General features: G+C 38.6%; 1 protein-coding gene across 3 annotated transcripts; it reads left to right on the plus strand.

Annotated features, from left to right (window-relative positions):
- Window positions 1–7: 7 nt before the first annotated feature.
- ZC3H7A (zinc finger CCCH-type containing 7A) lies at window positions 8–26,468 on the plus strand. 3 transcript variants are annotated; one of them, XM_027684231.1, is made up of 23 exons: window positions 8–62; window positions 5,150–5,253; window positions 6,435–6,474; window positions 7,249–7,446; window positions 7,934–8,092; window positions 9,768–9,848; window positions 9,930–9,971; window positions 10,785–10,812; window positions 11,338–11,618; window positions 13,319–13,526; window positions 14,439–14,503; window positions 15,241–15,433; window positions 17,070–17,231; window positions 17,814–18,010; window positions 18,240–18,337; window positions 19,340–19,521; window positions 20,041–20,117; window positions 20,660–20,793; window positions 21,168–21,273; window positions 21,681–21,789; window positions 22,639–22,772; window positions 23,109–23,272; window positions 24,443–26,468. In XM_027684231.1, exons 2-23 carry the CDS (start codon window positions 5,186–5,188, stop codon window positions 24,630–24,632), a joined length of 2,916 nt encoding a protein of 971 aa, XP_027540032.1. In that variant the 5' UTR covers window positions 8–62; window positions 5,150–5,185; the 3' UTR covers window positions 24,633–26,468. The 3 variants fall into 3 exon arrangements, 2 of the variants coding, with proteins under 2 accessions (XP_027540032.1, XP_027540031.1); XR_003534347.1 differs by lacking the exon at window positions 8–62 and adding an exon at window positions 468–717 and having other exon boundaries at window positions 22,623–22,772; window positions 24,443–24,762; XM_027684230.1 differs by lacking the exon at window positions 8–62 and adding an exon at window positions 475–717.
- The last annotated feature ends 235 nt before the right edge of the window (window positions 26,469–26,703 follow it).

Consider the following 26,703-nt stretch of genomic DNA (forward strand, 5'->3'; position numbering starts at 1 on the left):
GCCGCTGTCGCGCCCGCCCCGCCCGCCCCGCCTCCCGCTGCGCTGCCGCGGCCTCACAGCAGGTACGGGCGGGGGGACACACGGACACACACCCCACATACAGGCACCGCTACCCTCGCGGGACCCTCCACCCCGGCGAGCGCGTGGTCTCGCCCCGGGCGGGGGGAGCCGCTCCCGCCCGCCCCGTCCCCGCGGTGCTGCCGCGCCCCGCCGAGGTGCGGCCGCGGGTCGGGCCGTGTGTCCCCCCGGGCGGGCCCCGGGCCGGGCGGGTCCCGGGAGGGCCCCACGGCGAACAAAGGCGGCGGGCGGGCCCCGCGCCCCGGGGGGAGCGGGACCGGCGGGGCGGGAGCGCTCCTGTTGCGCCGGGGCTGGAACCAACCCGGCGGGGCCGAGCGCTGACAGCGGCCGGGCCCGGCCCCTGCCCGCGGCCCCCCGCGATGGGACTGTGGGGGTTTGGGCGCTAAAGCAGCAGCGCGGTGATTTCTCTGCCTCCCCGGCCCGGGGCAACCGTGCCCCGCGCCCGCTGCTCGGGCGGCCCGCGGTGTTCTGGTGCGGAAAGTCAGAACTGTATTGCAGGAAGTGGAAAAAAACGCCAAACCAAACCAACCCCAGAAACAAAACAGGCAGCGAAACTCAAATATTGTCGATTGCGGCCGTCAGAGTTGGTTAGCAAAGGTCATCTCGGTGTAAATCCTGGGGGTGGATCTGGATTTGTTGGTAAGATGCTCCTTCTTCAGCTTGTTTTTTGGATCTGTTCTGTATTAAAATATCTGAAGGAACTGTAAACTGAAGTCTTCCAGCCCTGCTCCTTAATTTTCCTGCTGGGGAAATGAAGTGACTTCACAAAGCGTCTTTGTTCTCTCTTGTTTCTTACGTGAATTTAAGAAAAAGTGTAGCAAAGCAGTGAAAATTGAAAGCAAACCTCGAACAGTATCTTATTATTTTGTGGGTAGGGAGCGAGTGGGAGGAGATGCAACTAAATACTGAAGGTAAATAAAGAGCGGGGAATGAATAGGTGTTAAACCATTGCTATATATTCAGTTCCATTTTATTCAAATATTTCCTTTTGAATACAGAAAAGTTCGTTTCTCTCTTCAGAAATAAAAACTGTGTTATTAAGTGGCTTTTTGAGCTGACATAACAGAGTTCTGTGATTGTGACCAGAAGTATTAGATGAAGCAGAGGAGTTAACTCAGAGCTGTTGGAACGTGTGTTGTGTACTGTTTTTCCTGTTTCTCCCCCAGCATCTTGCATGCTTGAAGTGTCTTATATAACAGCCCAGTGATGCATGAACATGAACATAAAATCTTTTGTGCTTTTGCTGTCTGAGGAAGCTGTTTCTATAAAGATTTTGCGTTAAGATCTCTATTTTGCCTTCCTTATTTTGGTGCCAGTCCAAGTCTGGTGAGCAGTTTTCAATCTCTGTAAGGCATGCTTTAATTTGCACTGTAGTTTATTATCTGTAATTACGTGTTCAAACTGTCAGAGGATTAGGATGGGCAATAAAATGGCTTTTGACAAGTCTGCTTTGGGTCAGGCTTATTCTGTGAGGGGCAGGTGCTTGATGGGCAGGTGGATTCTTGGCTGGGTTGGAGCTGGTGGTAGTGGAGATGTTTGTGTCAGTGGCATCTCTCTAGGAAGCAGTTTGGGTGTAGCTGCATTTGTGCCACTTTTCACTTGCCTCTGCCAAGGCACAGGCCTGCTTTCCTGTGCCCCTGGGGTGGGAATTACATGTAAATAGCTTTTGGATCCAGCTGCCTGAATGCATTATGCTTATTGCTGCTGCTGCTGGTGCAGGAGGTACCAGCAGAGAGAGGCTTTTACTTCTTATAGGTGAAAGGGATTTATACTGCCTGCCTTTTGGGCATATATTGACTCCTGCTGTTCTGTTTCGGTCTTACTCTTCTCTTTGCAGTATCCTCTTTATTCTAGGACCCAGGGTGTAACTTCTCTCCTCTGGAGTGCAGTTTTCCTATATGGAAACATTGGTGAACTGTTTGTGGTTTTATTTTATGCACAGGCTTCTGCTTTCACAGCTTTTCCCAAGTTTTGATGTAGGATGGTGTAGATAATTTCTGACTGAATGGATTTAATATTTTGGGTTTGTTACCTTCTGACTCTGTAGGAAGGGCTGATGTTACAGAAAGAGGTCTCTTTGTTCGCAGTGGTTTCCACTAGACTTGCACCCCTGTCAGGGTTCATAATTCAGCTGAACCATTGAGGCTGGTAGAGATCTATCAACAGCAATCATGACAAAAATTTCAGTGTGCTTTGTACTGTACAATGATCCAATTTGAGATTTCTGCAACCCAGTAATTGTGTTAATAGTGAACTCAGTGATGCATGGCAAGAGGATACACTCCTCTATCTTAAAAGAACACATCTGTACACTGCACTTGTTTTTGAAGTTTTAGCTCTGTGGAGAGGGAAGTGCAGCCAGGACCACTGGCTTCCAGTTGTTTTTAGCATTTAGGCCTGAAGGTGCAGAGAATACTTGTTTGAAGTATTTGTAATAACTGGAGCCATGAATGTCTATAACAAACAATAACTGAGTTATTTGGCCAGCTGAAGGTTATTCATTCCCAGGGGTGGTAGTTCTGGTCCCTAAATGATGTTATGCATTTTTCTGCTGCTCTCCATTTATCTCCAAATAAGTGATCTGCTAAATGTGTGCAGCAGGAGAAAGGATCAGTCCTGCCCAGTTCTCTGTCCTTTGGGCCTGAATTTTCAACTGGGGGAACTTGTGTGCATGGCAAACTGTAGATGCTTGTTCTCTGGACAAGCTTTACACAGTGTGACCTTGCTTTTTAGAATAACCAAGCCTGTATTCCTTCTGCAGAAAAACTTGGTTCTCTGCATTCTGTTTGAGTTTATTCACTTGTGTTCTACAGATCAATCTTGGCTTTGCAAGATAGTCTGGCAATTGTTGCATTCAAACCCCTTGTGCCTGAATGTGGCACGTGACACTTGGTAAATATTGGGAATGTTCTTTAAAATGTATCTTGAATGCCTCAGAAGTGCCAAAATACAGAACACAAGGGAACTGTCTTGCCTTGTGCTGGAAGGAAAGCAAATAATTGGTGAGAGGCATAAGTGGCTTTGTGTAACAGAAGTGGAGGGATTCCTGTCCCCCTGAGCTGGCACAAACCTGTTGTCCTTCCTATCCCCTGTTTGTGTAGCTGGACCAGCATCTGTCACAGAAGGTGTCATTGGCTCCTGGCAGTGGACTTTCTGTCACTTGGCTTCTCTGAAACTTGATGAGTTGAAGCCTGTGATAAAGATAAAACAGTATAAATTGTTCTTTAACATGTTTGGATTTAGGCAGCTCTTTTTTTTTTTTTATCTCTACTAGGTTTAGTAAATGGAGCTTGTCATGGCCACATAAGCAGTTGGAGAAATACTGCATTTAATGCACAATCAGTTCTGCCTCTGACCTTAATTACTGATACATTAGTTTGCTTTCTTTTTTTTTTTTCCCTTCAGCTCACATACATTTTTTTCCTTCACTTAGCTTGTGCCTTTCAGGGAATTGCACAAAGAGTAAAGCAACAGTACAGGTTTTGCTTTTCTGGTAATAGTTACAAGCCACAAAGCAGCATTTAGACTGTTTAAATGTATGTAAGTACATATGTTTATTTGTTTTAAATTCTGTCCCTGCAAATGGAGGAGAGCTGTTGCTAAGTAGGTGGTGTTTTTTATCTTGGAAAGTGAATGGATGACATTAGAAGTCAAAACATGATTGTTATTTGCCTTGTATATAACTGAGTCTAATGTGTTTCTGGTTGAGAGGATCTAAGGATAATTTGGGTGAAAGAGATACTGTCACAGGTGCTATCTGAAACAATTTTAAGTCTTCTGCAAAATCATCAAATATTGGGGCAATGTGACTGTCAAAGTATTTTAAGAAAAGATAATTTTTGCCTGAATATCTTTTGGATGCAAATGAGAAGGAAAAAAAATAGAAAACTGCTTCGAATAATAAATTTCAGCACTCAAATGTGTTCATCACTTGCTCTCTATTCTTTTATATGGGGTGCCAGTTTGTAACATTTCCATTATCTTTATTGTTGTGGAGAAATTGGATCTGCACGTTCTCAAGTTCAACATGTCATTCTTTAATGTTTATGCTAGAGGTGATAAATAAACGTAGTTGTTACAGTGTTGGACTTTTTTCATTTCTTTGCAAATTGAGGTGGAGTTTTGGGGTTGCTTGAAATTAGTAAAGCTGCTCTTAATACTTGTGCAGATTGAGTGGCAAGGTATTATATTGTGAGTTGTTAATTTAGAGAACTAATAGCTAACTACACAGCTCACATGCTGTGACAGCACACTTCAAATAGCCTTATCCTGAGGGTTATACAGATCATTTTAGCTTGTTTAACTTGAGTATTTGTAAATCCAGCAAATTAAAGACACGAAGAAAAAAAAAAATCACTGTTTCAGACAAATTAAATTGAAATGTCAAGCTGATGATGTGGAATTACATTGAAGTAATTCAGTTTTTCAAGTGAAGTAGGTAGTTTGGCTACTGGTAAAGTGTCCAATGCTTTCACCTTGGTCAGCTGGGAAATATTATTAAAGCAGCAGTGTTTGCTTCTAATTACACTTCAGTGGTGGAGTCATGATGAGAGGCTCTAGAATTAGACTTGCTGGTAGTTTTCTCATCAGTTTGGGTTTTATTAATAAATACACCAGGATCTCGAGTTTATTTTTATTTCTACTTCAACAAGCAAATAAAAGAACTGTGAAGCTGTTGGGAGGGCCCAGTGTGGACCTTCAGCTGGGTGGAGCAGTAATGCATTCAAGCTGGGCCTGTAGTCTGGTGGAGTTTCACTAACAGGACTCTGCCTCATCTGGAGTGAATAAGTGGAAACCAAACATAAATTAGAAGTTGGAAGAAGGGTTTTCTATAGGAATGTTGTGTAACTGGGCACTGACAGAGTGTTGGTTCTGACCTGGGGCTTCTCCCTGGATCGCCGGGGGCACTTCAGTGTCTGTCAGGGTTTTCTCGGATGTGTTCTCTGCAGCTGTGGTGGTGCAGTGTCATCTTTGTCTGATGGACTCAGTGTTGATGTGAGATTGGATCCTTCTGGGCCAAGTGCAAACTGTTACATATTATAACAGCCATTTATCTCTCTTCCTTTTTGAGGAGTGGCATATCCGAAAAGTGGATGTTCAGGATAACATGTCCAATGTGTCGGAAGAGAGAAGCACTAGACAACAGGACATTAAGAAAGGACTCCAGTTTATAGAGTATGGTTTTGTGGTTTTTATTCTTGTATGCTTATTCACCTCTATATACATATATATGAGATGGAAAGCTCTGGGAAGGTCCTTTTAGCGTAGCACCAGCGGGAGAAGGACCTGTGTTTCTCCTCAGAATACTTGCAAACACTAACATGTTAAATGGGGAGCAGTCTTAAAGAAAAGACAGAACCCCTCTTTGTTCCTAAACACAGCAGATTGAAGGTGGGAGGTTATTCCTTTTCTGTCTTTGAGAAAAATCAGCCTTTAATCTTTTTTTGTGAGTGGAAAATGTTGTTAGCCTGAAAATCCACCTTCCACTTAAGAATAGCAGCACTGAGACTAGGTTGCTACTGAAAGGGATGGGTTTGCTCACCACTACCTAAGTGTTTCAACTCTCTAGAGCTGAAAAATAACCTGATGAAAAAATCATCTTAGTAGTTAACTTTCATTTGTGTCAATGCCAAATTCTTTTGAAGATCCTGGTTATGTTAAAATCATTGTGAAATTTCACACTAGTTCATTGTTCATATAAGGCATTCTTAGAGAAAGAAGATAAAAAAAAAGAAAAAAGAAAAGTGAGCATTTAAGAATTATTTAGAAACAGAATTTCACCTAACCTATATGGAAAAGGAAAGGGTTTCTATTTTTCTTCCTGAGAAGATAGAAATAAATACCTCTTTTTTGTGCTAGAGAAAGTCTCTGTTGCATGTCATACAAAAGATCTCTTAAAATTCCTGTAGTGTCATTGGTATGACTTAATTAAAATTGATGTGTTCTTGTGACAGATAATTTGTCATTTTATAATACTTACAAGAAGATTGCAGTTCTCCTCATGTATAATCTGGTTCTGCACAGTGGAGGAGAGGAAGGAAATTGTTTTTAATCAAACAACACTGATGTCTAAAACTCTCAAATCATTCAGAGCCTTAATACATTTTGAACAGCAGAGTTCAGACTGAGTTTGTAACTTTAACAGAAAGTGAGTCTTTAGTAATGAGAAAGCACAGTTTTTTCATCAGAACTCATCCACAGCTCCCTTCCTTGTTCAGGGCAGGCTATGGGCAAAATTTAGAGATTTGCCTGTTGGAGGAAGAGAGGCTGCTTTTAGTGAGACCCAGCATTCTCCAATGGGATTGCCTTTTAAGCAATATGTATAATAAATAAAGTTTATGATTTTTTTTTTCTAGATCTACTTTGCCCTATCCGGGGACGCAAGAACAATATGAGGTAATGAAATGACTTTAATTGCCAGAAGGGTTTTTAACATGGACCTATCTTAGCATAGTTACTCTTGGTTTTAGTTATCCTTTAATTAGTGATATAGTATGAATGGTAATTTAAAAAGTCTTAGTGTGGGAACTGGAAGACTACTGACATTATGATACAGGTATTCAGATATTTGGGGGTGCTGAATTCACCCATACAGAAGTTCAGATGAAGTCTTTCTCTCCTGGTGTTGGGAATACACTTGGGACATGAATTGAATAAAACAATGTGCTATTCTAAGTAAAGTTCAGAGTAGCACAGCAAAAGTGAGATTAAAGGACTTCACTCACACACACCTGCAGAACATGTTTTGTTTATGTATGTGTTTTGAGTTTGGCTTGTATTTTCAGACTCATCTTCTTAGTTCTTAATCCAATGGTAGGTGCTTTCATTGGATTTGAGAACATATTAGATAAAAATGCAATTGTTCACATTTTAGATTAAAAAATCCTTTTGCTGTGCAAAAGCAGCCCTTCTGCTTTGCCAGTTGCTATGGCTGCTGCTTGCTGAAAGAATGCATGGAACATATATATTTTTATATATATATATATATAAACATCTTTGAGATTGTCTTGGGAAATGTCAGAAGAAAAATACCAATACAGACAAAAGTTTTGCGTTTCACTTTGATTCCATGAGGCTACGAGTGTAATTTTTTTATTTAAAACTTTATTTGGAAACATGGAAGAAAACCAACAAACTGCTGTTGACGAGCGTTGCTTTTCTTTGTTCCAGTTATTTATACGGGACCTCGTTAGAAACCTTTTTAATGAAGGCAATGACGTCTATCGGGAAGGGGATTGGAGGGGGTCACTGAGCCATTATACAGAAGCTATAAACATTGCTGATTATGCTAATTCTGAAGAAATCCACGTTTCTGATGACGTTTTAGAGAAGCTGCACGTGAACAGGATAGCGTGTTTTTCAAACATGGTAAGCTGTGTGAAGACCCAGAAAGTTTGAAGAGTGAAAAACTCTTGGTGGTGGTTTGAAGATTGACATGTTTCAAGTCATCACATTGGCACATTCTTTAAATTTTTCTCTTTAGAAGTATGATTGAGGTATTTTTAATTACTAATACTAGAATATTAACATAAGAGTCATACTAGGCTTGGAATTTGATGGAACAGTGTTTTTATCTATTTATACTGCTGATTGCACCTGAGTCTGCTGCTTTCTCTGCAGAACAAGATGGCTCTTGTGAAAAAGCTAAATTGTCTTTGTAACTGTTGGTGGATTTTACATAAGTGATGGCCCTGCCTGTTTTTAGTTGCCTAAGTTGGTGACTGAGCAAAACTCACAAATGCAGCCTTGGTGAATGTTTTATAGTATTTCAATACCTTCATCTAATACAGGTTAAATTCATTATTTCAATGATAATAGTTCTGAGTAGTGTTTTGGTTTTTTTTCCTCCTCCTAGGGCTTGCATGAAAAAGTTCTAGAAGACTGTGAGATAGCATTAAGATTGAATGAAAACAATTTCAGAGCTCTCTATAGGAAAGCAAAAGCTTTGAATGAGCTGGGAAGGTATAAGAAGGCTTATGATGCTGTAGCAAAATGTTCTCTTGCTGTGCCACAGGTGGGTAAATTATATATTGATGATTATTTTTAAAGGTTTGAAACAGATATTACATCACTTGAAACAGATATTATTGAAACAGATAATATATCAAGACCACTGAAGTTCTTTCTGTTGGTTTGGGGGTTTTTTAATGGAGTAAAATATTTTTTATTCCTCTAAGCCTTTTTTCTTGTGGAAGTGAAAACTGAGAGCAGAGGTTATAGTCCCCAAGCTCAGTTTGCTGTGTTAACTTTCAGCAAAAGAAATAAGTCACTTTGCAGTGGGGCTCAAGTGCCATGAATGTTTGCAACAAGCACTAGAACCACTGAATTCTTTGTTTAAAATTCTCTACGACATGAAGAGAAACCCCCCATAATTAGAATGTACAGTACTGATTCTTTTGATAACTGCATTTTAGCTTTCCAAGCCTTTAGTAGCCTTATCCTCCATGTGAATCCCTTGCTGTGCACCTCTGCTCTTGGGCTGGCTCTGTGTTAGCAGCAGTGTGTGGGACAGGAGGAGATGATCTGTAGACTGAAATCCTGGTCCTGTGAGGTCTGGTATCTGTGATTGTTTGTATGGTTGGGTTGTTTTTTTTTATTTGTTTGTTATTTTTTAAGAGTTGGGGTGCATCAAATCAATTCCTGTAGGACTTTCAATTTAGTGACATCCAAAACTAGTCTAATTTGGCTCTCTGAGACCCTTCACGACTCAACCTGAAATGCTGCGAGCGGGGCTGCTGGAGAGGTTTCACTGCAGAAATGCATCCCTGATTTGAACTGAAATGCTGCTGGAAGCTTTGCATGCTTTGCTCAAAATAGAGTGATCACAGGACAGAATACTGACTTGCTGCTTTTTCACCTTTCCCCATCAAAGTGACAGTGACATGAGCAGACAAACTGGGGAGCGTAGGTTTGCCTCTTGATATAGAGAAGGTTTCAGTTTTGTTTCCAAAGACACAAGCAGTTTATCTGAATGTGTAACTTTGGACTTTGGATCCTCACTTTGCACCTCCAGATCTGAATGTTTTTGCTTAAGGTTGATCTGCCTTTATATAAGTTTTATAAATAGCTTTTTCTAGCTGTGGGACATGATCTGAATACTAAATCTTAAAATAATTTCAGTGAATAGTTATCGTAACTATAGGACAAAGTGAAATATGATGATGTTTTTAACTCAGCTTTTCTGGTTGTGTGGTGCAATTACTCCCAAAATACGCAGTTCTGATTAAATATTCTTCAGTGTCATGTAGTAGTTAATATGTTAATCAGGAATGTGGCCCTCAATTTGTGTTAAAATGACAAAATAAAACCCCATCCCCTCAAAGAACAAACACCCTCCTCAAATAAAAAGAAAAATACTCACCCACAAAAAAACCCCCAACAAAACACTTCTCTGAATTTCTCTCGTTTTGGAAAAATCTCTGTTTTAAATTCAGATAAATGGGGAAAAAGGATACTGTTCATTTTCTGTCCTTTTCTTTTTAAATTCCAAGTGTTGGAGTAACTTTTGCTCGAGGGTAGCTGTATTTTTCATGTTTAGGTTTTAGTCCCATGTGTTTGTGAAAGAATAAAGCTGCATTAAGAGACATCCTGCATACAGGGATCTTGCAGAATATAGACTGAGATGTAAACAGATGTCCTGGCTACATGACAGTACATGTAAATGATGAAATTTTATTTATGTCTTTTAGGATGAAAGTGTGATTAAGCTTACCCAAGAACTAGCTCAAAAACTAGGGTTAAAAATAAGGAAAGCATATGTAAGAGCAAAGGTAAGATTTTAACATTTTACTGTAAGGTTTCCCTCTCTTGATGTCAAGATTGTGTTTAATGGAAGTATCTTTTCTTTGCAGCCACCCTCCTCAAATTCAGTTTCTAGTGATTTATCAACTCAGGTAAGGTTTTACATGGTCCAAGTTGCAAGCTGACTGTAAACTACAGGGAATAATTGTTTCATAATTTCACTGTGATAAAGGAAAATGGGGCAATTGCTATTTTAGATGAGATGCTGTTATCTTGGACTTTAGGGTTCTGTTGATCTTTATGTTCAGTTTTGCTGTATATTATGGCAGACTGGGACACAATATTATCATTCTAGTTATCTTTGTAGAATCAATGTTATCTAAAATATTAAATCCAGTGCAATGCATATATTTACTTTTAATGTCTTGAGGCAAGAGCATAGTTAATGTAGTTATTTTTTATTTTACTTATTGACAGTTATCAAAATGAAGGTTGCTGGGATAAAATCCCTTTTACTATATGGATTTGTCCAAATTTGACCTTCATTAGCAGCCAAACTTGCATTTGTCTTGCTCCTTGTAATGTGTCTGAATGGCAGGAATGAAGAGGAGTTAATTTTTATCTTACAGACTTCTTTCACAGGCAATTTAGCTGTAAATGAATGAGGGAACGTAGGAACAGCTCGTGTAAGATACCATTTAGACTCTTTCATTCCCTGAAGTATCATTCTTTCTTTTGTTGGTTGGCTGCAAGTTTTTAGTGATACTGTGAGTGGATTTCAGTCTGCAAATGGATGCTTTATCTAAAAAATTATTTGACCCTCAAATTGCATTAAATGTCATAAATTTCAGATTTTACGAAACCTACATTTTAGAGCCTACATTCTTCATTGTAAATTTGTATTTGAAAAGTTTAAATGGCTTTTGTGCAAAGTGCTGAGAGGTATTTTTTTTTCTTGCTTACAGAATTCTTCTGTAGAAGATATTGAGTTAGGTGAGTCTTGTGTTACAATACCAATGCTAGGAAGCTAAATATGCCATACATATCTCATTGTGTTTGTTAGGAAACGCCTGAAGAAAATTCATCTTGCCATTTGAGAGTTCTGTGGTAAAAAGTCTGCTCTGCTTATCTCTAAAACTGTATATTTAAGTGGCTGGGCAAATTTCCTTTTGGTCTCCTCAGCTTGATGTGATTGTAGCTGCTCCTGTAGTGATCATTTCCATACTGTTCTTTTTAACTTGGAAGAGCAGGGAGGGGAGAATATGCCAAAGATTTAGTAAAGTATCAGGTCTGTAACCTTTGCTGTTTTTCTTAATTTGAGTGATAGATAAACACTGAGACCTAGGTGCACGTGAACTGGAAGCTGATGAAAGCTAAAAACATTTAATGTGGTTTTGCTTAAACATTCTTTACATTTCTTCACTCCCTCACCCTCCACACTGTCAGGGTAAAAGTTATGCAAGATCTTTTCATGTCTTTGAACAAAGGTTCCAGTCGTTCCCATCTTACCTGTTTCAGATTTATCTGACCAGAAGCAAGAGATGGTTTCTGCTGCTTCTTCATCAAACTTTGTTTCTGAAGTGTCTAAAGTGTCACCAGTTCCTGTACCATCTCTATCTGCTGTTATGCCTCTTCAAATGGAAAAGGTCCCTTTGCCTTCTGCAGTGTTGGCAAATGGAGGGAATGTTTCTTTCCCTATGCCAGAAGCATGTTTAGATTGTGGAGATGGAGATATAATTATTGGGGAAGAACTTGATGAATTACTTGATTCTGTGCCTGATCCAGATGAAAGTGTAATGGTAAGATTTTTTTTTTTTTGTCTGTTTTCTTCTATGAGTGGGATCTTGTATTTTTATCAAGTGGGCAAGTGGTGAAGTGTGTGTTACCTTTCCTGGTTACGTTGAGCTGTATTTGTACATAGGTTGATTTTTTTATTTTTCAGATGCAGATTCTTGTAAATGTGGCTGTAAAGATATCAGGACTAGTATTACTGCAGAAATACTATTAGCTACTACCAATACTACTTAGAGGAAGTCCTGTGAAAAGTGAATTGAACATTTGAAGTCTGGGCTAGTGTGGGGTTTTTGGGTGTTTTTGTGCAAATAATCCCACTTAGAACATTAGGAGTGTGTTGGAGTGCTCACCCTGTAGCTGTAGGAACTATAGTTAAACAGAAGCAAATAGCTTTGCAGGACAGAAGTACTTGGACTGTGGCCTCCTGGGGCTCTCACTGGTAGCTCTGCAATCAAAGCTCTGTCCAGATTCCACCTCCTGGCTAAACAGAAATAGGCCATCATGAGACTTTTATATATTTTTAGAAGAGATATTAAAGAAATATAGTTGTATAAAATGTTGTTCCTAATTACAGCATCATTCCGGCCCTAGAACAGAACAGTGTTCCTCAATTGTCAGTCAAAATGAGAGCTCTGACTGATGAGCAGGGATATCTGAACCTATTAGCAGGTTACTGGCTCCCTGCTGTGGCCCTGCCAGTCATTTGGAGTATTTATTTTGTATTGCATTAGTATTGCAGTGTTAAATGAGGCTGTGGCATATTCAGTTCTTTAATTAGTTGTGATTTTAATTCCTCAGTCACCTGTGGATATAGGGTTGTAAATATTCAAATCAAAAATGCTCGGGCTTCTAATTTTCCGGTTTATGCACTTTGTGTTTCAGAAAGTAATTTGAAAACATAGAAGGTAATTGTTTTTAGCACATCCTAGGAAGTTTGCCATAGGGAAAGCCAGGGGGAAATGCAGTCTTCCAAGACAGACTGCAGGCTCGTGGAGTGTGGAATCTTGAGGGAGTTCTAGACTGATAACTCGGGGAACAGAGGGAGTTTCACGTGGGCCAGACTCTGTGCAGAACTACTTGGTCAACCTGCAGACAAGGGGGGAGCTTCTTGGGGTGGCAGGAGGAAGGGAGGGGAAACTTCCCCACTTGGCATGTCCTTCGTAAGGGTATCCTATATATATATAGAAGGATAAGTTATTTTTCATGGGGGGAGAGAAGATGACCTGGCCTTTGCAGAACATGTTACCATTTGATTGTATCTGGGGATTTATTTCAAAGCTAACTCTTGACTCTTTGCCGTACTACAGTTTGAATTATGTTCTCTTCAGTTAGAAAAAAACAATGTTGATTTCTGTCTCGTCCTAGTCCTCACTTTGTCTGTGTTTTTAATGTAATTTGGAAATTCAACTCTGCTCTGATGGATAAAAAAAATCCAGATCTGTTAGTAAGTTAGTAAAGGTTTGGTAACTAAACCTTTGAAGTGGTTGATCCATGGATAATGCCTTGCACTAGGGCATTATTTAGGGTTTGGGTACTCTTTTGGGTAGCTCTTGCAGTACTGTAGTGTGCCTTTCATTGATGTTTTTCAGTACGTTTATAAAAATTTTGCAAAAACCTTACTAAAAGAAATGCCGTGGCAGATTTGTGTTCTTGAGGGTTTTTTTGCTGGGTGTGAACACACTTCTTAAATTTATTTTTTTTCCAGCAAACTACAGGAGCCAGAGGACCTATTCCTGCAGGGAGTGTAGCTCCTAGTGTTCCTTTCTCTGCCTCTTTGTTGGGGACGCTGCCAGTTAGTGCAGGATTTGTTCCTTCACCTTCTCTTTCAGAAATCTTTTCACAGCCTTTGGCTTCTTCGCTGGAAAACTTCTGTTCACCTTTAAGCACCTTTTCAATCAGTGACCCAAAAAGAGGTAAGAAGTGAGCCTTAATATTTAACCTTTTATGATGAGAGTTGTGCATGGCTTTTCTTTTTAACAAATGAGTTTTCACAACTATTCAGTAATATTTAACACTTAACATAACATTTCATCTCTGCTAGCAGTTTTTGAGTGTTGGTTGTACATGAGAATTTGTAAATAAAACTTTTGTTTCCTTGGGATCTTCATAGGCATGGTCCAAGCTCCCTCTGTTCAGTTTTTCTATATCTATTGTGTAACTTTATTTGTTTCAGGTGAATGAGTTTAAAGAAGAAAGAGTATTCCTTCAAACTTTTTCTAAACAAAGATGTTCTTGCAGCTTAAACCTTTTGTCATGATTTGGCAATAAACAAGAGTTACAAAAAGGGTAATATAGCTATGTACTCTGAAAAGATACCAGTATTACATGTTTGCATTCAAACCACAAGGACTATAATTATGTAGTGAAATCAGGTATGTGAAATAAGATATAAATAGTCATTGAACTAGAAAAGATAAAATAGTTTTGTCTCTAATTACCAGTGTTACAGGACCAACATTACCATGTTGTCTTTAGAAAGAAGCCAGAGTTACAAAATAAAGCTTAAAATAGAAGAATCCTCTTAACCCTCTTTCACCTCATTCTTTCATAGTCAGATATTTTTTATCTGACTACCCTTTTTGTATTGCACAAGTATCTTCATATTGCTTCAGTATCTGCCTGCAAAGCTACTGCTGATAGTAATTTTTCAGCCCAGATGTTTACAAGGAGCTTTTGCATAATTGAAAAAAACTTATCATAGCAAAAAAACCCCAACTTTGGTGTTTGTCAAAAAACCTTTGATACTTCTCAGGAATGATAAATAACTTTTTGCATGGGATGTTCTGGGGAACTGGTATAATTAAAACTTCTTGATTTTCCTCTAGACATCTCAAGTTCAGCTTCTAGAGATGGAACACCAACCCTTAGCAGCAATAATTCCCCATTGTTTGTACGTATTTTTCATGTTTTCTTTCACATCAGTTCAGATGTTAACACCTTGAAGGCTTTGCATAGATCTGAATTTTTACAGTTGAAGTTTCTATTTTTAATAAAAAGGCACTTTTAGTGTTAAAGTAGGATTCTGGCTTGGAAGACAGTAGCACAGGAGCTCACAACAATAGTAACTGAATCCAAGAAAAAATTTGCAGAGGTTGTTTTATATATGCAAATTTTGAATACTGTCACAACCACTTTTCCCTTCTGAGGAAGTTGCTGTAAAATACTGTTGAGTTGTAAAATAACCAGTCTAAAATCTCTTATGATCTGAGTGCCAAATAGTAGGAATCTTGAAGAACTGTCCTAGTACAGGAACAGAGCAGATACCACCTTGTGTCTGGCAATCTCTCTGCTCTCTGTATTCTGTTCATGCTGTGTATTTTCAGTTGTGCTGCTGGCATTGATCACATGGGGAGGGGTGACACCCCTATGAGCCAGGATGGGGTAATAATTAGCCTGACAAGGGCTGTTCTCCCTGTACCTGGTTGGGTATTGTTTTATGCTTAGTCTGTGCTGTGTAAACAGCCTTTGTAAAATTTCCACGCTCCTTCTTAGACACGTGTTTAAGTTTATATTACAGGTTTTTTGTGGTAGTCTTCTTATGCTTTGAAGAATAATTTTAGTAGGTTAAATTTGAATTGTAGATAAATAAATTATTTGGATCAAGTAAAATATACTTTCTTTCAACAGATAAATGGTCCTAATAGTTTGTTTGGGTCCGAAAATTACATGGGACTTGCAGGCCAAACTAGAAATGACTTTTCAAATGTTTTTAGCAGTACAACTGCTAATATACCTGTATCTTCAGCACTTGGGGGAAGAAACCCATTGGAGGGCACACATGAGCTAAGACAGGCCTGCCAGTTATGTTTTGTCAAAAAAGGTAAGGGGCTTTTGGACTCGATTGGTTTGATTTCTTTAAAATTAAAAAGCTTAAATGTTCATAATAAACCACTGTTGGTTTCTAAACCATGTTAATCCTGACTCGTTCTTTGCAGATGTAGCACTGTCTTGTGACTGGTAAAATATTTCAACCACTTTTATCTTCTTTCTTCTTGTCTTTATTTCTTTCTTGTCCTAATAGATTCTTGATTCCTAAACCCACCCCAAATCCCCACACGCTCTCCCCAGCCTGTGTGTGAGGTCATTCACATTCTGTGTTCGCTTTCCTCCCAAACCCCAGGGTACTGTGAAGAGTGACACCTTTGCTCAAAACTTGCAATACTCTCTCTGATTGGCAATGGGGAATTGAACTGCAGTTCAAAGTACCTGGTAACCTTCACATCCCATCTGTGTTTTATCGTTCTTTCAAACTAATTCTAAATTATAATCATGAGGCTTCCAAACCGTAGTAATAATTAACTCCACTGTATTGACTCAAAGGAGCTTAACCAGTATTGGTCTTTAATATAACTAATCTTTCAGGCCTGAGCTGTTGCTGTTAAACAGAGCCATATTTTAAAGGCAGTAGCTTTTATTAAGACTAATCTTAAATATAAGCATTGTGTTTATAGGCATAATTGATATTGATACACTAATAAAGAATTGCATTGAGACATTTAGGGGATGACTGTTTTACCTTTAAGAACTTCTGTATTAGTTTAAAATTATTTTTACCAGAAAAATCCATGAAGTGATGTTTGAAAAACCATAGGACACATTCTCATAAAAGCAGGAGCTATAAAATATTTGTGAAAATACTTAGCATGTTCCTACCTTCACTTTTTGTGTCAACATATCTACTTCCTCTGTTTCTTTCCATCTCTATCAAAACCTTTAAGTGTCTCCTGCTTTTACTACCTTTTGAAATTGTACTGTTCCATCATCATCTTGTCAGAGAAACTGGGTCATACTCTGTTTTTTTCAGTCTCATAAACAGCAAAATTCACTGAGCATTGCTCATCTTCAGACTCTCTCCCTGATGTCTTCATTTGGTATCATCATCCTAAGGACAGAGTTTAAAGCTAGGCTTATTTTTGTTTCCAAAATCACAAAGTTCTGGGATTGGCATTTATCTTTTTGGCATGTGTGTACTTCTTCCAGAGTGTGTTTTGTCTCTGAACATAGTCCCTGTTCTAATAAAATAAAAAAGTCGAAGGTTAAGAGAGCCATTTGCTGATCATTGGAATTCATCTGCATTGATTTATTATAAGTAAGCAATTTAAATTTTAAACTGGTGTTATGGGAATGTCTACTTTGGAATTGGAAAAAATGCAGCAATTTGCTGTCTCAAAGTAATCCTAAGGTTGCAGCACAGCATCCCTCCCCAAATATAAAATAACTCCTGATTTTTTTCTTGCTGAGACTGGTCTTTTTGTAAGTATTTGGGTTTTTTTTCTATTCTGCTCAACATGATGGTTAATGACTTTTGGTTCTTCAGAGCTGCTGATGCAAGTAGGAATTCTGTTCAGTGTGTTCATGTACTTTGCTTTTGGGCTTCTGTGCCAGTGTGTGTGTGGAAATGTTACCATTTGCTGCAATTTATGCAAATACAAGCGATTTTTCTGTGATTGTTTCAGGTCCTAAATTATTGGATTACGCTTACCATCCCAATTTAGATCATAAATGTAAGAAGGATATTTTAATTGGCAGAATAAAAAACTCGGAAGATAAATCATGGAAAAAAATACGTCCAAGACCAACAAAGACCCAGTATGTGGGACCATATCATATATGTAAAGGTATGTGTTACAGAGAGGAAAATGTTAATGCCTCCACTCAGAGTAATGTAGTTCAGCTTCTTCACAGTGAGGTGTAGAATGAAGTTTTATTCTTGCTCATGGGAGGTGGAGAAGGAAGTTCAGGGTTGTTTATAATATCAAAGGAGAGCCCTATTTTGACTGTTAATGTGGTTATTTAGAGAACATGCACTGTACTTCTGTGTTGTTCTTCATCGTGAGTAATTTTGCTTTCAAGTGCTGGGCAATTACTCTTAAAAAAGGCAAAAAAAAGCATTTTCCCTTAGACTTTTGCAGTATGAACCTCTACTTATGATGTAAGCAAGATGACTTGTGGATTAATGAACAGTTTAGTTTAAGCACAGGGCATTCTGGGTTTTCTGCATTGTTGCCTTAGACTGGTACAGGATAGCTGATGGAGGTTTTACATTTTCAGCAAGTCATTCGGCATCAGGTCTTGTGACCCATTTAAAACTGGAACTTCTGTGTTAAAAACATTTGAAACGGAGACGGTGGAAGTTCCAAGATGAATTTCCAATAAAAGTCATTACAAAAGCAGTGTCACAGTTGCTGTTGGCATTTCAGATGTTGCTGCTGAAGAGGAGTGCAGGTATCCAGGTCACTGCACGTTTGCATATTGCCAAGAGGAGATCGACGTGTGGACGCTGGAGCGCAAAGGAGCCTTCAGCCGAGAGGCTCTTTTTGGAGGAGGGGCAAAGATCAACTTGACTGTGGCCCGGCTTCTTCAGGAACATCACGGATTATTTATGTTTCTTTGTGAGGTGCTGCTTTATTTCTAATAACACGATAAAAATTACAATAGATGCTAAAATTACCTGGAAAGAAATGCTTTGGTTCGTGCCTATTTTGTAAGTTTTGAAATGGATGTTCGGTAATAACCTGACTAGCTTTACTAGAGACTAGGTGAAGTATCTGTTAAAATCTCTGAGGTAAGGTATATTTTGAAATGTATGCAATACATGCTGTATAATTACTTTTTTTGTATTCCAGAAATGTTTTGATCACAAACCCAGAATAATAAGCAAAAGGAACAAGGATAACTCATCTTCTTGTTCTCACCCTGCTATGCATGACTTTGAAGATAACAAGTACGTTTGAAATACCATCACTATAAGTTTCAAATTAAAAGCACAGTGTTTAGGGCAGTTTTGAATACTGACTTTCATTTCTTACCTGTTGGTTGACTTCTCTTCCCTGCTAACTGACTGTAATGCTTTGGCAGCATAGGCAAGACAGACTTACAAAACAAGGGTTGATTCATGTAACTAAATTAAAGTGAACTGTTTCTTTATCAGTGATTCATGAGGGGCCCACCCTTGTCTTTGAATCTTATGGGTTTTGGTGTCAGTTTGATAGCTGGTGAGTTGCACTGATGTAAGTAGATGTATGATGTTAAATTAATATAGGAATTTATAGGTTTTCTCTTTCTTTGATCTACTTTGCTTATTTTGCTGCAGTTTTAACTCAGTTAAGAACAGATTTACCTTGATTGCAGTGAATGAAATAGACCACAGTCCTTATTAACTCTGTTGATAAAAAAAACAGTGTGAGGAAAGTGTCTTTAAAGAATAATTTAAGTTAACAAAGTTTTTCTTGTTGTAATAGTATTAAGTAAATTTTGGAGAATTAAGAGACTTACATTTTTATATGAGAGATACATAAGTGGGAGCATTTGAATTGCTTTGTTTGTACTCCAGTTCCCTATATTGCAGCTACAAGAGCTGGGCTGTTACTGCAGTGCATCACCTCTGTCTTTAATGGTGTTCTACAAAAGAATAAGTATTATGTTAGTAATTAGATCAGGATATGCACTTGAAAGTGGACACGATATGCTTTCCCTCTGGGAAACCAGTGATGCAGTTGGATTGAATTCAGTAATTCTTTGCAGAACAGGGACCTCTGGATTTCACAGGAGCTGTTTCGTGATGTTTGTTTACTCGGCCTAGAAATGACCCTTAGATGTGACCTCCTCCTGGAAACTGTTTTGACTTTCTCCTTTCAAATAAAAAGTGTTTAAAAGACATTTGAATAATCTGTCATGAGGGATGGTCATTTTAAGAAATATCTAAAACTGACTGTTTTCAAAACAGGTGCCTTGTCCACAGTTTGCGAGAAACTATGGTGAAATATTCCAAAATCCGCCCTTTCCAACTCCGATGTCAACTTGACCTGTGCAGACATGAGGTGCATTATGGCTGCTTGCGAGAGGATAAATGCTTCTATGCTCACAGTCTGGTGGAGCTTAAAGTCTGGATAATGCAAAAGGAAACAGGTGTGTTTTGCTTTACTCTTCATTGTCTTGCCACTCCTTCCTTGTCTCGACTCCCTGTGAAATCAGCAGCTTGGGATCAGGGCAGGAAGCAGGCAGGAGCAATCTGGTGTCTCTCAGCTTGGGTTTTGGAGAGTTTTTCTGTGGTCCATAACACAATGTAGCTTTTATAATTACATGGTCACGACAGGTTTAGTATGTTATGTTTGAACAACTACTCAAAGATGCACCTTAACTTATGTGAGCAGTCTGTAATTTAAAAAACTTGTGTACTTTTCTGTGTGATGATACATACAATATTTCTGTTTTGGAGGGCCTCGTGATATCCTTAAGTATATATATTTGTGTGTATGGATGTAAATGTATATCCATGATATACACACATACACAAGTGTGTAAATATTTACACAGTATATCAAAACAGATTAAAGCTTTGGGGCTGCAGTTGCATTCCACTTTGAGCATGTCTGCAATGCTACAACAGTCATAAGTACTCAAGCACTTTCCCCCCTTCCTTTACAGGTATTTCACATGATACTATTGTTCAGGAATCAAAGAAATACTGGCAGAATGTGGAAGCTAGTGCACATGGATCACAGGTATTTTCATTTTTCCATTCAACTAATTCTGCAGTGACTCTGGTGATAATTCTTTTTTAATGTATGGAGCTTATTTTAGAAATTACTTTTTTTAATGATTTCCAGATAATCTCTTTCAGCGTAGACTTTCTTCAACTTGCTTCACTTAGACTAAAATGCCTGCTTTGCTCCTATGAAATTCCTTTTTTGCTTTGCTTATTCTGTCATGGGTGGAGCATGAAACATAAATATAATTTCAAAGTCAGCTGCCATAGGGCAATTATCTTTTTCATATGGAGGACTTTTATGTGTTTATTTTGTATATGTTACCACAACTTCAGGGTAGATATACCTAAATCAGAAATAAGTCAAATAAAAAATGCATGTGTTAAGAAATGTCTAGTTTGAAATGAGAAGCAGAGCTGTGACAAGGCATACAGTAATACCTGCTTCCCAACATGTGTTGTAAACTTGTGCTGTAGGGGGTAATTCATAATTATGTATGGATTTCTTTGCAGATGCAAAATACCTTTTACTGTTGTTGTTCTTTTTTTTGGCTTAAGATTCTTGGGAACCAAATGAAATATGGATCACTTAATTTGAAGATGAAGTTTGTTTGTGGTCAGTGCTGGAGAAACGGTCAAGTTAATGAGCCAGACAGAAACAAAAAATATTGTAGTGCAAAGGCCAGACACCCGTAAGTAAGATCAAAGAGTGAAACTTCTCCTGATTTTTCAGCCATTTAAAACCTCTTTTGGGAAACTTTTTTGCTTCTTAGAAGGAAATAAAAACCCAGAATATATTGAAGTAGAACAGTCATCTCTTTGTGGCATGTCAGTAATTGGTACTGAGAAACACTTTGGTGGCTACGAAAGTGTTTTGTGTTTGGGTTTTGGTTTTATTTTTGAACGATCCGTTTCAGCCAAGTTTCAGTAGAACTTAGTTAAATCTTAAATATACGGCGAAAGCTTTGTAGAGAACCTTTCTGAGCTCTCCTGGTACTGCTTCTGTGCACACAGTGGGGCTTTTTTTTAACTGTATTTTCTTTCCCTGAGTGTGTCTGGTTTTCAGGTGGACCAAAGATCGCCGTGTGGTGCTCGTAATGTCTAATGAGCGGAAGAAGTGGATGACCATCCGTCCTCTTCCTGCGAAGAAACAAGTGCCTCTGCAATTTGATGTATGTTAACCTAAAACTAATGTTTTGGTTAAGAAAACAGAGTAATGGGGCTGGTTTTGTCAGTTCTGCAGGAATTCCCGTGGGAGTTGTTGGGAATATGTACATAGTGTTTCTAAGTTCAGCCTCAGAAAACCCTGATCTCACACGTTACTACTGAAGCCCTTTCTCATGAGTGGAAGTAAATATTTCGGAAGTAATTTATATATCTCTGTGGTCTGGTAATGTGATAGGAGGCAAAAAGCAGTCATAATACTTGTTTCCAGCAGTTTGTTTTTTCTAATTCCAAGAAATGAGTTTTTTTATAAAATAAATGTGATTTTATTTCTTGTGTGATATAAATGTCTGACTGGAAGGGGAAACACTAGCCAAGGCTGAAAAGGATTTTTTTTTTTAAATTCATGTTCCAGTTGTGCAATCATATTGCTTCAGGCAAGAAATGTCAGTATGATGGAAACTGCTCATTTGCTCACAGTCCTGAGGAGAGAGAGATGTGGACCTATATGAAGGAGAACAGCAGTAAGTAGAGGAGTAGATTCTAACATGTAAATCTAACTGTTCTGCTTTTCATTCTTGTATTTCAATTATTTTTGAATCTACTTTCTTTCACTGTCTTCTGTAGTAAACCTTGCAAGTGCCCTTTTAATTTGAATAAACCCAGACTGGTATTCAAAACCAGTATTAAATAAAAATTGCTGTATTGTATATTGGTTGCTTATGTTGCTTGATTTTCTTAACAATAGTTTCTATAATTTTTTGGGGTGTCTTAGAATAGTGTATTGATCCTTGCAGCAATATTGTTTGGGGTTTGTACTTTATATTGCCTTGTGTGCACACATGGATTTTGTTGAAAAAATAGTGGGGAAAGCTCTTTGTGGAACAGTCCCCCCCAGGTGTATTTACTGGGAATTATCATTCACTTGCTGTTGCTGACTTGTTATCCCATTAGTGTGACTGGGAGAAATCATTAAAAATCAGAAGTAAAAATGACATAAATGATCAGATCCTGTTCTGCAAGAAAGCAGACTAAATCTACCAAAAACTGTAGCACATGTTATATTAGTACTTTGAAATTCAGGTATCGATACACAGTGGCACAGTTGTTATCTGTGCCTTGGGTCCCTGTTCAGAAACAGGTCATGCTTTCCTCCCTATAGGCAGAGCAGGGTCTTGGTAAGTAGCCAGAGACTCCTGTTGCTCTTGGCTCTTAATCTCTAAACTGTGTAACTATCTACATTTGTTTCCTTCCTTTTTTTTCTTACGATAGGTGGGGACTGAATTAAGCTTTGCAAACTCAGTCATTTATCTAGTGTTCTCAAACTCTTGCCTTAATTGCTAATTACTTATTTTAGCTTCTGCTCTCATTAGTTCAAGACTTGGAGCAGTTGTATGACATATGGCTAAAAAGTCAAAAGCCAGAAAAAGGAGATGATACAGCTGCTCAGGCAAACAAAGAAAATGGGAAGCAAATTCACATGCCGACTGACTATGCTGAAGTCACAGTAAGTAATCAAAACTATAATCCTAAATCCAAGCATGTTTGTTTGTTTTTGTTTTCTTTGTTTTCCCCCAGTCAGTAACTTAATGTTGTTGCCCTCATTTTCTTGGTGCTTCCTTAGTCCATAGCTACACTAAATGCAAACACTCACTGACACTGTGAGGCAGTTCTTCTAAAGCCAGTGGAGATCATAAACTTCAGGTGACTGTTTAAATAACTGTATCTCTTTAGGTAAACAACAATTTAGACCAACATAGAGCATTCAAAATGTGTTAGGAGCATTTCTGTGCTTAAATCATTGAATTCTCAATGTTCTGTTTTCAAATTCCTTGTAAAACAGGTGGATTTTCATTGTTGGATGTGTGGGAAGAACTGTAATAGTGAGAAGCAATGGCAGGGTCACATTTCTTCTGAAAAGCATAAAGAGAAGGTTTTCCACACCGAGGATGATCAAAACTGCTGGCAGTATCGCTTTCCAACTGGATATTTTAGCATTTGTGATAGGTATGTGGTTTTTAAGATGGCAAAAATGATGACAAATGACAGTTTAAATAATTAAGGCGGTTACTGGTTTTGACAAAGTTTCTAGTATTTGTTGCTTTGCATACATCTTTCAATAAGAAATTAAGTAATTAACAGTATTTTAACGTACTTGAGAACTCAGGGAGTGACAAGGTGCCTAATTGTGGAGTTGAAAGTTCATGGCAGCTGTGTGAAATGAATATTGTTGGTATTATTACAAGTTTGCTTAGGCAGCTGCATATTAATTACCTGTAGAGCACAGGACCAGTGCCTTGCTGGGCAGTGACATTGGAGCTCTAAGGCAAGTAGAAATGTTGGCATCAAACCAAATTTGTTAAAATCGAGTATTTGTTATTAGAAATCATTTATGAAAGTGTTGAAGAGAACTTCCAGGATCTGTTGGTTTTCCCCAGTGTTGGGTGTATGTTTTGCTGCTCCCTTTAATTCTTAAATGCAGCCTGTTTACCTGCCTGCAGAAGACTTTTTTGTAAATCTGTTGAAAATTTAGCCTTTTTGGAAGGCTAAAAACTTTGGCATTCTGGAGTTTAAGCTTCAGTTTGCTGAATTGTTATTCAGTCTGTTACTCCATTTCCAGTTAAAGATTTTGAGTGCCTTAGAGATCTTGAGAAATTGCACAGCTATTTTTCATTTGCATTCTTTGCATGGAAGCTCACACTCCCCTTTGCTACATTTTTAAGTAATATTCTAAGTGTATTTGATGTTCTGAACATAGCAGACCTCGAATATGCAGTGTAAAGTGAATACAAACTGGCATGCCAAGTTGTACTGAGTATTCTAAAATCAAATTTAGTTAACAAGGATTAATTAGTTGGATTTTTTGTCAATAGTAGTTCTTTAGCTTAGTGAGTGAAATGATAAGGTATTCATTAATATGAATTTGAAAGTTTCAAACATTAAGTGACTCAGTAAAGTAGGAGCATGAAGAACAGAAAGAAAAGAGCCATGTCTTGTCCTTTGTAAAATACAGTCAAATGTAAACAGAGCTAGTATCACTTTAAAAGTAAATACTCTTCCAAGATTTTTTTGTCCTTAGTATGTCGTGTATTTGAAAAACATGATCTGAAGAAAATCTAGACAAAATAGTGACCATGATAATTCTATGAAAACACTATTTAAAATCTGTCTTAACAGATATATTGCTGGTACTTGCACTGAAGGAAACAACTGTAAATTTGCCCATGGAAATGCTGAACTCCGTGAGTGGGAAGAACGAAGACAAGTTTTAAGAATGAAGCTCAGCAAAGCAAGAAAAGACCACTTGATTGCTCCCAGTGATAATGATTTTGGAAAATATAGTTTTTTGTTTAAAGATTTAAACTAATACAGAGATGACACATACATGTTATCAGCTGGAAGCATAAACCAGAAAATTTGACAATAATCAAAAGCATGTGACAGAAAAGCTGCAGGTTTTCTGCTTTTATTGGCATATATTGTTCCTCCTGAACAGCAAAGTATAGTAGATTTAGGGGGATTGAGCAGACCTGTCTATGCTCTCATGAAACAGAGTGGTGATTAAAAAAAAATCTGAAGTATTATGTGCTTACTCACCTTCTGTTGGACAGAAAGTTAGGAAATAGAAGGGGGGAAGAGTGGTTATAATATCTAGGAAGCCCCCTAGTCTCAGACCTTCAGTTGAAAAACTTCAAGGCATCAAGGTATTGCAAAACAGAGTGTTATGAGCTAAGAAAATGATGGATGAAAATTCTTCAGATCTTTTAATGGAGAGGATTTGTTTAAAACAAAGTTTGCTACTTATCTATATGTAGGTTGCTAAAAAGGATTTTCTTATTAAAGATTTTAAACAAAATAACCATTTAACTACAATATATGTTGAATGGGTATTTTTTCTCTATTTGTATGTTTCAATATAATTTACTGAAAAAGGATCTTGGGAGGAAAAAAGTATTAATTTTTGAAAATGAAGTAGTTAAAATTCTGTTTCTTGGTCTTTGCTGTTTAAATGATGATTTTGAAAGATTACACTTGTATGTCAGTATTGTGTATTATTGTATGGACTAATGTTGCCTGTAATAAAGAGAACTTTACACAAAGCTGTTTTCTGCATGTAGCCTCTCAGGATTGAGATTTTTGTACAAACAAACAATGATTTGCCAGTTAGCAAAAGCTTGAGCACATGTAGCTAAAAGTTTACTCAGTTGGTATTTGTGTCGCTCGCTGCTTGTTTGCGGTTGTCTGTATTGTCATTAGCTCATGGCATCACTACAGTAACAAAAATGGCCAATAACTTGCAATGTAGACAAGCAGTTTGGAGCTATGTGGTGCTGGGACAGGTTTTTAGTCCTTGGACATGGGCATGAGCCACTCCCTCAGCTGCAAGGTGGATGGTGCTTCCCATTGCCTTTCCTGCAGAGCATAGGACATGGAAAACCGTTCAGGGGCTGAGGTGACTCCTGACTGATGAGCCTTTGGGCTTTACAGTCACTGGAGCTTCTGTTGTGTTTTGGCTTCTCTGCAGATCCTGCTCTCAGCTTTCTTTGTGTGTTTGCTGAGTTCCTTTTCCCCCCCCCCAAGCTGTTTTCAGTCACTCATTCAAAGTAGCTAAAGCTAGGTTTCTTTTTTTTTCCCCTCCCATGACTGATTTCTGCCTCCTCTCAAGAGTATTTTTCTCTGTTCCTGGCTGACCTTATATAATTAGAAGAGCTTTAAGAATGACCTCAGTAGTTTGAATGTAGTCATTGAGCAGATATTGTGTATGTGTAAAAGGTGTTGAACCAAAGTTCAGTGTTACCCATACATGACATGGATGCTGTGTCCCTTCACAGAAAGCACAACTATGAAACCAACACCTTGTGCTTCAATCATGGCTTGGGGATCTTGGGAAGTGACTGCTCCTCACAGGCTGGGCTGCAGTGCATTGGAGTATAGGATGCAGACAAACGAGCTCTCGGTGCTTGAAATACCACCCGCTGCAGTGCTGATTTTTTTACATTGTTTGTAATAAACTGAGCGTGAGACAAGAGTACTGTGGACACTGTTATTTGTGTGACAAAACCTGATTGTATCGTGTGCCTTTCTGAATTGTTTTTTCTCAATTTTATGCTTTCATTGTTTAATTGTATAAGTGCTCTGTAAATCATTGGAAGTAATTCTAGGAAAAAAAAAATAACTAAAACATGAAACCCTCGTTCCGTAAGGCCGGTGTGAAATCTTTCATGGGGGCTGGTGGGGAGTAACTGCCGGGGGGCTCGGGGGTTGTTATTCCCTCGGTGATCCCGGGACTCGTAGCGCTGCCCTGCGGGGAGCGGGAAGGGAGCAGAGCAATCCCACTCCCACAGCAATTCCCGTTTTCCCGGGGCGGGCCGGGCGCGCTCCCGGCGGGCCCCGCGCGGGCTCGGGGCGCGGACGTGGCGGCGGCGGGTTGGCGGGCG

Source organism: Neopelma chrysocephalum, unplaced genomic scaffold, assembly GCF_003984885.1.
Source record: "Neopelma chrysocephalum unplaced genomic scaffold, ASM398488v2 Primary Assembly neopelma1_65c, whole genome shotgun sequence".
Classification (NCBI taxonomy): Eukaryota; Metazoa; Chordata; class Aves; order Passeriformes; family Pipridae; genus Neopelma; species Neopelma chrysocephalum.

Bases quoted from the DNA above. Each gene is read 5' to 3' on its own strand.
- ZC3H7A (XM_027684231.1), top strand. From the start codon at position 5,186: ATGTCCAATGTGTCGGAAGAGAGAAGCACTAGACAACAGGACATTAAG. The intron at 14,504-15,240 runs GTACGTATTTTT...TTCTTTCAACAG, and splicing joins GCAATAATTCCCCATTGTTT to ATAAATGGTCCTAATAGTTT. The intron at 15,434-17,069 runs GTAAGGGGCTTT...TGATTGTTTCAG, and splicing joins GTTATGTTTTGTCAAAAAAG to GTCCTAAATTATTGGATTAC.